Source organism: Schistocerca serialis, chromosome 5 (assembly GCF_023864345.2).
Source record: "Schistocerca serialis cubense isolate TAMUIC-IGC-003099 chromosome 5, iqSchSeri2.2, whole genome shotgun sequence".
In the NCBI taxonomy this organism is placed as follows: Eukaryota; Metazoa; Arthropoda; class Insecta; order Orthoptera; family Acrididae; genus Schistocerca; species Schistocerca serialis.
In genome coordinates, this window is record NC_064642.1 from 328,961,131 (window position 1) to 328,974,363 (window position 13,233).

The 13,233-nt window shown below is 38.1% G+C and overlaps 1 protein-coding gene across 2 annotated transcripts in view; it reads left to right on the forward strand.

Moving 5' to 3' along the window:
- Nucleotides 1–13,233, forward strand: part of LOC126481076 (ATP-dependent RNA helicase vasa) — a 71,960-nt gene that overhangs the window by 14,864 nt on the left and 43,863 nt on the right. For both annotated transcript variants that reach the window (XM_050104563.1, XM_050104564.1), the window contains 3 exons: nucleotides 2,382–2,439; nucleotides 4,328–4,640; nucleotides 4,731–4,855. In XM_050104563.1, the coding sequence (XP_049960520.1) occupies nucleotides 2,395–2,439; nucleotides 4,328–4,640; nucleotides 4,731–4,855 (483 nt within the window). In that variant the 5' untranslated portion in view covers nucleotides 2,382–2,394. The remainder of the gene's footprint in view (nucleotides 1–2,381; nucleotides 2,440–4,327; nucleotides 4,641–4,730; nucleotides 4,856–13,233) is intronic.

The following is a 13,233-nucleotide window of genomic DNA, read 5'->3' on the forward strand; positions in this document are numbered from 1 at the left end:
CTTTCTCTGAGAATTACTTTGGACAATTAGTCCATGAGCTCACATGAATTGTAAATGGTTGCGAAAACACACTTGACCTCTTAGCCACAAATGATCCTGATCTGATACAGAGCATCATGATGGATTCAGGGATTAGTGAACACACATTGTAGTGAGGCTCAAAACCATATCAACCAAAACCACTAAAAATAAATGCAAATTATGTCTATTTAAAAAGCAGATAAAAATTCGCTCTGCCTTCCTTAGGAGTGTCTCCATTCCTTCCAAGCTAATTATTTAAGTGTAGATGAGATACGGCTCAAATTCAAAGATACAGCATCAACAGCAATAGATAGATTCATACCGCATAAGTTAGAGACAGGAGTGATCCACCTTGGTACACAAAACATGTCAGAACACTGTTGCAGAGGCAACGAAAAAAGCGTGCCAAATTCAGAAGAATGCAAAATCCCGAAGACTGGCCAAGTTTCACGGAAGCTCGAAATTTAGTGCGGACGGCAATGTGAAATGCTTTTAATAGTTTCCACAATGAAACAGTGTCTCAAAATATGGTAGAAAATGCAGAGAGATTCTGGTGGTAAAAAAAGTCAGTGCCGTCACTGCGCGATAGCGATGGAAATGTTACCGATGATTGTGCCACTAAAGCAGAGTTACTGAATACAGTTTCCCGTGATTCCTTCAAGAAAGAAGACAAAGTAAATATTCCAGAATTTGAAACCAGAACAGTAGATATCGTAGGTGTTGTGAAACAAATCACTTAAGGCAAGTCTTCCGGTCCAGATGGTATACCAATCACGTTCCTTCAGAGTATGCAGATACAATAACGCCTTTCTTAGCAGTCATATACAACTGCTTACTTGACGAAAGGTCTGTTCCTAAAGACTGGAAAGTAGCACAGGTCGCACAAATATTCAAGATCGGAAATAGGAGTAACCCTTTGAATTACAGACCCACATCACTGACCTCAATTGCAGTAGGATTTTGGAGCATATACTGTACTCGAACATTATGAATCGCCTTGAAGAAAATGACTTACTAATACATGACCAACACGGATTCAGAAAATATCATTCTTGTGCAACACAGCTAGCTCTTTATTCGCACCATTCCTCACGAGCAACTATTAATCAAATTGCGTGCGTATGGAGTATCGTCTCAGTTGTGTGACTGGATTTGTGATAACCTCTCAGAGAGGTCACAGTTTGTAATGATAGATGGTAAATCATCAGCGATATCTGGCGTTCCGCATAGTAGTGTCGTAGGCCCTCTGCTGTTTCTGATTTACATAAATGATCTAGGTGATAATCTGAGTAGCCACCTTAGATTGTTTGCAGATGACGTTGTAATTTACCATCTAGTAAAATTATCAGACGATAAATTCCAATTACAAATCGATCTAGAGAGAATTTCTGTACGGTGCGAAAAGTGGCAATTGGCACTAAACAAAGAAAAGTGCGAGGTCATCCACGTGGGTACTAAAAGAAATCCGGCAGTCACTGAAACAGAGGCGGTCTTTGTTGCATAATGAAATTTCAATCACCAACTTTCTCTTCAGAATGCGAAAATATTTTGTTGACACTCACCTACGTAGGGAGAAATGATCATCATAATAAGTCAGAGCTCGAACAGAAAGATTTAGGCATTCCTTTTTTGAGAGTCCAATGGTAGAGTAGTAGTATGAAAATGGTTTGATGAACCCTCTGCCAGGCACTTAAGTGTAAATTGCAGAGTAACCATGTATATGTAAATGTAGAGGGTGTGCTTCTGGTTGTATAATGTCTTCGTGTCCTCCAGCTACTTTTTGGGTGGGGCAACTCTGCCATCGTCACTCTTCTACCTGTCTCACGCTTCTGCTTGCTTTGTTTGTTGGCTTCCTTGAGTCTAGTATAAAATAAAGTATATTCGGATTTACCTTTTGTGTACTTCATCTCTGGGGACTAGCCGCAGCTTGAAAGGCAAAGACTTTAGAGTCTAATGATGTTGATAACATCGTAGTTTGGTCCCTTTAAATCCATCAATCCACTTCTCTTTTTCTTTTCTTCTTGGTTCATTATGCTACAGTACCAGGAAGTAAGATACTGATACGTAAAAGCTCTACCTATTAAGTCTGCCACCTCAATTGACATTCAAAGAAGTAATACCCAAAGAAAATAGATACTGTCAGTATGCTCTTTTTATCCACACTCATGTCTGGAGTTTATGAAGACATTGCTGAGTGGCTGCCCCAGTTACATTTCATTGTGGGAGTGAGAATGGATGTTGAGGAAGTGGCATAATGTATTGAATCAACTTATGTATTAAATTATTTTCTATGGATTTATAAGAAATTGGTCTTTACACCATTGTATGTACTTGTGTATGATTTTTAAAACATGTTGCAGGTAGTCCTAAATTATGTCTGACGAGTGGGATGATGGTCCAAGTTCGACAAGTGTTGAGGTGAGTGTGATTTGTGCTTCTACTATATTAGTGAAGCAATATTAATAATACCATCTTTCAAATTACTGTTAATAAACAGTACTTAAGTTAGATATAGCATAATTTTGTACAATAGCTTCAGTTTATTTAATGGTTATTTCTGTGATATTAATTTAGAATGTTACTTGGCATTTCTGTGTGTTTAAATTGCTGGCAGCAGTCTAGTTACATAAAACAATAGTGCAGAGGAAATAAATATTGTAAAATACAGCTAATATTACATGCATAAATCATTCAACAGTTAGAATTTGGGTTTGCCAGTTTCTGTTTAAAAGTTACCTGTGAGAGAATGAGTTACCATATCAGCGTAACTTTCCACTGTTAATTTTCTCATTACAGGTTGGGAATGGATTTCTGTTTTGATGAAGTAGATTCTCAGACTTAATCACTATTGGTAGGGACTTGAAAAAACTCAGTTTGTTATAAATGTGAATATAGATGAAAATTGTCTCCAAATACAAAATTTCGTAGGATGCTACTTCATAGCAAATTATATCCGTATCAACTATTTTGAGATTGATTGAAATAGCTTTCTTCTGCACACAGATATCAAATTCCCGAGTACTGTTATTGCACATCATCTGAAGAAGCACAATTTGGAAGGATAATGTGTCTAAGTACATGTTTAACGTGTTTCCAAACCAAAAGAGCATAAACAGTGTCATATCGGTATTGCTAGAGTCCCTGGTGTCATGGAAATTGTGGAGGGGTTGAATGGTCAGCATAAGATTCACACTGTGTAATGCAATGTACTCAAGCTTGTGCCTTAGTGTCTTATAACAAATATTAATGTTTTTAATTAATGTTCAAAATGTGAGTTACAGATGGCAGGTGAGAGGTATGCAGGGCTAGTTTCCCTGCACAATTCCTCTCTTCTCTGGCAGTCAGAATTCTACTTTATGCTCATGGCTGTCTACCACTACATTGTCTGCACTCTGCAATATAGCAATTAAAAAACAAAATCTGTTGCATATTGAGACTGCTGTTAGTCGTCCGCAGTGTGCATACAATTATTTTCGGTTCTACTTCTGCACTAAGTGCCTTGTTGATTCTATCCATAGTGCTTTAAAGTATGAGTCACATGGCTATGAATGCCCTCAAAATATGGAAATTATTATTCCTTAGATTTTATAATTACTGAATTGGGTGTGAAAAGAAAAATCTTGAAATGCCTCTGGCATTTTCAGCTCATCCGTGGGGAAAATGCTGCTGCTACTCAACAGAACTGTAATTTGTTGAAAGCTTTAATACAGCCAAAAAGAAAAAGGCTATTTCAGAAAAAAACTTGGATTTTGCAAAAGCACACACTTTAGTCCCCCAGTCAGTAGTTTCTTTACCAGTTAATTTCAAAACCATAGGGCTTTGTCTTCGCTTGTGTAGCGTGACAACTTTTTAAATTTGTGCGCCTAATGGTGTACAAAAAAAAATTACACAAGAATTTTGCCGAAAATAGGTGCTTCCTTATCTGGTCTGTAACTGTTTGGTACTGCTTTAGCAAGTTATCCAGTATTGTTTTTTTGATAGTGTTAAGCCTCGTGAATTGAAGATGGAGCTATCTCATCAGTGTGTGCCACAACGTGACTGAAAAGTAACCTTCGTTTCCATGACAATATTGATTTGCAGATAAATGGGTAGTATTTTTACCCTTCGATTTGGCTTTGTAGTTGACAGTGCTGAAATGTTGGAATTCTAGACTTTTTATGAATAAAGATTTTTAATTGAAATCTACAGCATATGCTAACAAAAATGTGGTTTTAAGATGCTTTGGGTCTTGTGTTAAATCAAGGTGGTGTAACTTTCCTCAGTAGCTAAGAAATTTAGTTAAAATTACTGTTTTTGTATTTTTCAGACACCTTTTGACAGGGGGACTGACTTCGGCCGTGGAAGAGGCTTTGTAGCATATGAAGAAAATGATTTTGACAGTCCAGGATTAGATGAAAATGGTGATTCAGGTTTTGGAGGTCGAGGTCATGGTAATGGAAGAGGAAGAGGACGAGGGAGAGGCAGAGGTTCTGGAAGAGGTGGTAGGGGAGGTGGTGGTAGAAGATTTGATAATGATGATAATGAGGATAGGGACTCAGATTCTTATTCCAGCAGAGGTGGTGGAAGATCAAGAGGTAGAGGTGGAAGGGAAGACAACAGAGGGAGAGAAGATAATAAGAGTAAGTTATTGTTCACTCAGTGTTTCATTAGTATATTAACTGAATTCTTTTTAAAATGCAGAATTTTGTGTAACCTTACTTTTCTTGTAGCTGAACCTGAAAGACCAAGAGAAAATTATATACCTCCTCCACCTACTGAAGACGAGGACGAAATTTTTGGACAGGGCATCAGTTCTGGAATAAATTTTGATAAATACGACAATATTAAAGTGGAGGTATGTGTTACTTTGTACAATAACTCATGGAAATATCACACTTAGAGCTGTTACGGTTGCTGGTCGACAAAGTTCTGGTTGCCGAGCATGATTTAATTCACATGTATGGGAAATTTCTGAAATTATCTGGTTAATGTAAATGTGTTCCAAGTAAACCCCCCCCCCCCCCCTCTCTCTCTCTCTCTCTCTCTCTCTCTCTCTCTCTCTCTCTCTCTCACTCTCACACACACACACACACACACACACACACACACACACACACACAAACCATTGTAAATCAAACAAAGGGAACGAATTGTCTGTCTTAGATTACAGCTGTAGCTGAGTCTACCTAAGTTGATCCCTGACAGTTGCAGTAGGCTGGGCATGGCAGGAGTTTGCAAAAGTCTGGGAAAATGCCTCAGTAGTGTCACCGCACTATAGATAGCTATTCTTGTGTTCAGCCATTTGTGTTTTGCAGTTGGAAGGTTGCTGGCTGTCAAGGATCTACAGTAGATACTGTTTATAGGGACACAGATTTTAACAACATATTGGCTATAACAGTGAAATCGAATGGTCCTGTCTAAATCCTACGTGAACACCAAATTTAAAAAATCAGTTAGTATGTCTTAACTTTATTGCGACTTATATAAAATAACTTTTTTTATTACATTTTCAGAGAAATATGTAGGCTGTAGCATCCAGTGTTAATTTGTTTGTTGCATATTTCGTGATTAGTAATGACGGCGTAATGCTTATTTTCAAACTCTTGTTTTCTGCAGATCGTTGGTTTCAAATAACGCATTAAAATGAATGCATCATCAAGTGTCAAATGTGTACACACACCTTAAATGCAAAAAAGCAAACAAAGGTAACTGATTACCTTAAGTTGGACAGTGTATGTAGTATGCATTACTGTATTGCATTTTTAAGTTAAAGCAACTGTTTAATAAAACACTCTTTCCTGTGATTGTAGAAACTAGAAAATTGAATACTAATGTGCTAATTTTTCAAACTACAGAAGTGGAACAGTAATGGTTTTTGTTATTGACATTTTGTGTGTGTGTGTGTGTGTGTGTGTGTGTGTGTGTGTGTGTGTGTGTGTGTTTTACTTTCAACATGTTAGGTACAGTACATCACATTTGCATAACATATTGAAGAAAAACATGGAAGAAAGTGTAGGCCTTAGTGTGATTTATGTGCGGAATACTGTCTCTTTCATGTTGCTACTGTTAAGTAATTTTTGTATACAGTAACTGGAACGACTGTTATACCATATGCCACTTATACAGGGTGTATGCGACCTGGGAGATCCGGGAAAAACCCAGGAATTTTTTCATCCGGGAAAATCCTGGGAATTGTTAAGAATTCTGGGAAATTTTCATTGTTTTAGCTTTCAGTTAAATTTTTGTGATTTTGACTGGTAAGAACTAATACTCTAACAAAGGATATTATTGTATCCTGCTACTGCAGAATAATACTGCAGCAACAAAACATGAATGAGAGAAAAAGAAAATAAAACTTAAGTTGCAAAGGAAATGCACTGTATACAACAACAAAACAGTGCTCATACAAGTGTCTGCCAACAGCAAAGTGTGGCAAAGGCTTTAGGAAGACTATGCAATGCTTTATAACAACAAACTGCCTCCGATGAGCGTGACGTTGACAACTGTTTAAATTAGATTTGTTTGAGCTGTTGTGGGCGGGCTCTCGAGCATGCGCAGTTGAGTCGGGTATGAGTAGTACCTTCTCCCCCTTCTGGTTACAGAAGTGTGGCTGAACGCCACTGCTTAATATTGCCTCAGTTCGGAAATACAGTAAATCTGGGGCTGATGCACAGAGCAGTCAGAGTTGTGGTGGGGAGTGTCCACGTGACCTGTGTGTACGTTCAGTGATTTTGTTGTTTCCTCTTCATTTTATTGCTCTCACGTTAAATGACAACAAAACGGATTTTTGTGGCCGGGAGCTATCAAATGAATTAAAATATGTTCACATAATTACGGAAGGCTAAAATATGTTGTTAGTTTCAGATTTTGTTTCCACCTTTCTGGCAGAACAATTAAGTTACTTTTTCTGGTTTGGTAAAGAGATTTGGCTTAAAGTTAATCTTTTCTGCTGAGGCAGTCAATTTATTTGAAACGAAGAGTTTTATTTCACACTATTGGCTAGTTTCAACTGTTCGCTGCATTTCAAGTGCACTTATGGCATTATGCCATAATAAAGAACCAAACATGAGATCATACAGTACTGGTACTCCAAGACGTTCTTGAAGTATCATCTGATGTCTTGTTTCTTTTATGCCTTCGTAAGATCTTTTAATGTTTTACACGTACGAACATGGGCTTCCTGTGTCATCGTAGCTGCGCAAGCGCGGTGACGTCTGTTATTTGGCGTTTTCTTGCAACTGCTGAAACAAACCTATTTCTAACAGGCCGCGGGAAAATATTGCGAATGGTGATTCGAAAAGCGTTACATTCAAAGCAGATTTCCTTTTACGCAAGATGAACTATGTATGAAAATGTAGGATGAATTTCTTAAATCACAAAGCATTTGACTCTCATATAAAAATCAACTCTTTGAGGATGACCATTTAGAAGAATTTCAAGCCCAAAAGATCAGACATTTACGTCATTTTACTGGCACATTTGTGCGATGTATCTTAAAGTGTAACATGAACAAAAAAAGATCAATATGATATGAGGAAGCTTAGCTTCTTTTCCAGCTTATTAATCTTAGTCCAATATTATATGTGAATGCTGTGTATATTAATTTAAACCATTAACTTTTCGTATTTGTGTGTTTGCGCTACTTAAGAGTGATCTTGCTATTGGCTCACTAAATCATGTGTCCTATGCTGCCATCAGCTGGCGAGATCACGTGACAGGAGCTATGACTGTCTCACAAAAGCGCATCGCAATCTCGATTTCAATGTTTCAGAAATTAACATGCGGTGTTTGGTGGAATTCAAATTTATACCTTCGTAATACAAAAATATGCAGTGTACATGTTGCTGCACATCAAAGGTTTTTCAAAATGTGTTTTCCCCTCCGAGTTTCGTTTTCTAAAGTGCCGGTAAATTCCACTCCGGTATATAATACCATGAACATTCAAAGGATTGATGAGGAAGAGTATACTGTCATTTAACACGGAAAAGCCGTATTGCCACCCGGGAGAAAGTGTATTTTTAACTGGCAAATCTGGGAATTTTTTTCCTTGTCCATGTATACACCCTGCTTACAGTATGTTTTGAAAATGCTGAATCATTATCCGAGACTTCATTTGACATTATTGAACAGTTTACATTGTTGCTAGTTCTTTATGCATTAATTGAAGGTTTTTACATTTTAATGGCATTTTTATTTCTGTATGTACTGCATAAACATAAGTTTCTCTTCCATCCCTCTCCATAAATATTGTATTGCAAATACCGTTGGTGTACTATATTAGTCACTTTTTGATGTGGTAACTCGGCGGCAGTCTAAAATTTAGATAAGATTCTAGAATGAAAAAAGCAACCCAACTTCCACATATCTGCATTCCTGTGTTACTAATAGGTAGTGCAACTGTGCTGTAACACAGCTGATGCCAAGATTATGAATATTCAGCTAACTTATTTCGAATAAATTTTTGATCCCATCAGTCATCACTGTCTGATCATGTAGACAGGAAAGTAAATTTAACATAGGTACTCAACATCAAACAATGGAAACTCCAGTTAGAAATATCAGCAATTTTTGGGAAAAGATTGCTACTTACTGTAAAGAAGACTAGTCACAAAAGTTTCAGACAGGCACACTTAAGATACTTAGATAAAGCTTTCAGCCATAGCCTTCATGAATAAAAAGAGAACACGTCATTCACACACACAAGCAAGCACACCACGTGCACGCATACCTGCCAACTCCAGCAATTTGGGTCGGAATGCAACTATCACATGGGATGCAAGCAGCAATTCGGAGGGGATGGGGAAGGGGAAGAGATAGTAGTGTACATGTGGGGAGAGATGAACGCTGTCTGATGGAGTGTGCAGGGACTAGACTGCCAATGGGAGCAGTGCCTGAAGGTCGTGGGGCAAGGAGGTGGGCAAAAAAAGGAGAGGAGCTGAGAAAGACGAGCGAATGTTTTGGCAGAGCGCTGCAAATGAACAGGATGGGAGATGAGAAATAAGAGATGATGGGGCAGGGGGTAGAAACTGTTGGGTGGAGGGTGTGGGGACATTACATTACCATAGGTTGAGGCTGAGGTAATTATGGGAGCAGAGAATGTGTTGCAAGGATAACTCCCATCTGTGCAGTTTAGAAAAGCTGGTGGTCGAGGGAAGGACCCAAATGGATCGGATAGTGAAGCAGTAAATGAAATAGTGTGTTAAGTTCAGCTGCATGTTGTGCCCCACGGTTGTCTATTTCGCTCTTAGCCAGAGTTTAATGGCAGTTGTTCAACCTGATGGACAGATAATTTGTATTCGTATCAATGTTGTTGTTGTGGTCTTCAGTCCTGAGACTGGTTTGATGCAGCTCTCCATGCTACTCTATCCTGTGCAAGCTTTTTCATCTCCCAGTACCTACTGCAACCTACATCCTTCTGAATCTGCTTAGTGTATTCATCTCTTGGTCTCCCTCTACGATTTCTACCCTCCACGCTGCCCTCCAATACTAAATTGGTGATCCCTTGATGCCTCAGAACATGTCCTACTAACCGATCCCTTCTTCTGGTCAAGTTGTGCCACAAACTTCTCTTCTCCCCAATCCTATTCAATACTTCCTCATTAGTTATGTGATCTACCCATCTAATCTTCAGCATTCTTCTGTAGCACCACATTTCGAAAGCTTCTATTCTCTTCTTGTCCAAACTATTTATCGTCCATGTTTCACTTCCATACATGGCTACACTCCATACGAATACTTTCAGAAATGACTTCCTGACACTTAAATCAATACTGGATGTTAACAAATTTCTCTTCTTCAGAAACGCTCTCCTTGCCATTGCCAGCCTACATTTTATATCCTCTCTACTTCGACCATCATCAGTTATTTTGCTCCCCAAATAGCAAAACTCCTTTACTACTTTAAGCGCCTCATTTCCTAATCTAATTCCCTCAGCATCACCCGACTTAGACTACATTCGTATCACTCAATGTTTCTTAACATCACACACGTGTAACATACCTAAATGAAGCCAAATGCTCTATCGAACAAAACGTGAAGAATCACTTTAGAGTTCACTCTGTATCGGAACCACTATAACCAGCAACAGTTCTACATTCTCTAAACTAGTGATAGTTTATTCTGTATTTGGCAGCACTAGCTCTGAATTTGAAACTAACCAAACTCTTTCTTGTGTGTTGTACACAAGAAAAAGTTCAGAAATTTGCAATTATCTAAATCAGCTGACACTTCTTCATAACAAACATTCCTGACTGTGTCTGCTTATGTCACAACTGTTCGCTGTACATTTCACACAATAATTAAAAATGCGTAACACAGTACCTGTTGCAGTTTGAGCCTGTGCCAGTCTTTCTCTTAGCTAGTTATTAGCTTTTTCTGATAGTGTATGTAGGAGAGGTGGAAATGTTGTTACTACCTGACTGACAATGCGGCAGTGTTAAGAACAGTAACAGTTTTAGTTTTACTTATTATATAACTTAGAGAAGATTACAAAAATGCTGTATCGAAAAGTCATAATATGAGAAGTTTTTGTGGTACTAGTGCACTACTAGTGTCTTCGACAAATAAATAATTGCACTAAATACCCTTGATTCTTCAAAGGCAATGGACTTTGTACCAGTGTATAACTCATGTCCATTTATTTCCAAGCAACACAGTCCCTTCTAGTCCTCCATTTTTCATTTGTTGGTCACTCAAATTGACTGGTAAAATGTATTCACACCATTGTATGGTAGATATACTCTAATTCTCATGTCAAAATTTGTAAGCTCTGAAAATGTTGTCAGTTATCACCAAAAATTTGTGTGTAGACCTTGTCCTTAAGCCATTAAAAAGAAAGAGCACATTAAACTGCTCACCCTTGCTAAATAAAGTAAAATTGACAGTGAGAGTACAAAGTTGACAGCAGTAGGATTTTAGTTAGCAATTCATGTCAACAAAATACAGAAGTACCGTGTACAGTTACCCAAATTCTATCACTGGGGCCAGATACTTTTAGTATAGTGGTAAAGCAAGCTAGTGATGCTGCCTAATGGACACAAATATTACCCAGCTACTAATGCCTAATGGACAGGTATTACCCAGCTACTAAGTTAGGCTATATCAAACACAATGTATCTTGCGCGTTTATTGGTATTTTCATCTGATACATCTCACACTGCATATGCAGATTAGTTGAAGTCGCCAAAAATGATGCAGGTATCCAGTCTAGTGTCTTGTTTTTAATGTTACAGCATGACCACACATCTTAATCCTACAGTATGACATGATGGACAGTAATGAATGCTTGTTGGTGGCGTGTGTACTACCATTTGCTCTTATTTGCCAATTCCCTACATACAAAGCATCAGACCCAAAGAAATAAAATGCTAAGTCTCGTAACTTATAAGCCCATGACTTCAATAATTGAGAAAATAGTGGAAAATTGTTAAATTTTGTGCTCTTTCTCAGTCCTCAACACCAGTATACTTCTAAGCTCTAATTTTGGTTTAGCCTGCTCAGTGTCGAGTTAGGATGATACATGAGTTTCCCAACTTTGTGTAGACGGTTGAGGAACAATGGGAGCTATATAATGGATGACAGATCAGAACTTCATTATTTACATACTGTTGGGAGTAGCTTTGATTGTTATTGACTATTTTTCTGTTGCTGTTAACATTCAGCTAGTGGATATTGCTATGTATAATCGGTGTGATGCTCGAAGAAGAAAACCTCAGTTCTATATAACATCTTAGCAACCATTGATTAGGCTTGTCTGGTTTCATTGACGCAGGTGTACCAAATTGCTTTGCTAACCAAAGTTTGTAGCAACTAACAAAGTAGGCTGTGGTATTCTCAATGATATTTAAACTTATTGTGATGTATATTTCTTCAGCTAGCTCATAGTGTTTAGTAAGTTTTAAGACTTTTGTGAAGCTGTCAAATCCATGTAAAGTGTAGCAAGGGTGACAGAGAATATCTCTATAACCTCAATGAATGTGATACTGTCATGGAAGAACTCTTGTTTCAGAAACTGGTGACTCCAAATTTGCAGAAGTAGTCAAAAACTAATTAAATACCTGGGTTTGAAAGCTTTTACCTTGCCCAGTAATATTTAAGCATACATTTGTAGCAGATGGATGACAAGACAAAAACACACATCTCGGTGGAAGAAGCTACCTGCAGCTGTAATGGGTGGAATAACCAGTACATGTGGTCTAGTGCTACAGTGGGCATAATTGTTATCTGCAACCTGCTGAATCTCACTTTTGTTACCTGGTCTACATTCATTGTGATGTTACATTCCCACCCAAACTGTTGGCATATACACAATCTTCGGATTAAAAAAGAATTCGTGGAAGAGGTTGCTTGGCCAGTCAGGAAGTAGCCAATGCATTGGGTAAAAAGAGGCATTATAGTTGTGGCTCTGTCATCCAATTAAGTTGGTATGCCTCGGTAACAATTTCAAATGAAAGATCAGTTAGCATCACACCAGAACTCAGAGCATTCATAGAAGCCACCAACTCAAAGCAAACATTTTTCCAGTGTAACTTCATGAATCAGCAATGGCAGTGGAATATCAGATTAAATACACTGCCACATGGGACTGCATACGACAAAAGGCAGGATAAATTCTGATACAGCTTAGCATCTCAACCCACAAGATTACATGCTACCAATATATGATCATTAGGTTATACAATGCAAATATCAGATAAATTAACGACAAATTTTATTGATCACTTTTGTTGCACTATCTCCAGCTGCAGGTCTAAATTCAGCTAATATTGTGAGCTGCTATTCGTAACTTTTTTAGTAAAGTGTAATTTCACGCACATCACTTTTCCTAACATACATAATCTAGCTGCTTTGGTGTGCCACATCTGTACCTCACGTGTAAACTCATCAGAAGCCTTTATTATGACTATTTAGCAATTGCTCTATGATAAGACATAAGTACAGGAGGACTATTTGTTCCCCAACTCCCAGTCAGTGATGGGGACAGACCCAGGCTGCTATTACTATGAGGAGTCTCACACTAAAACTTGCCTTATGTTAGTTTTGATGGTAGTATTCCTGCACCAAGCTGCAGGACATTTGAGGCACCTTGCTTTTGCCTGCTCTTGAAGATGTCACATCTGCACACCTAGTGGACTCCTGCATTCCCCAGGCATGAATTCATGTAACTCTTGAAGCAGACAAAGGATTTAGACACAAATTATATTAAGAAATTACACCAAGCATGTATTTACAATA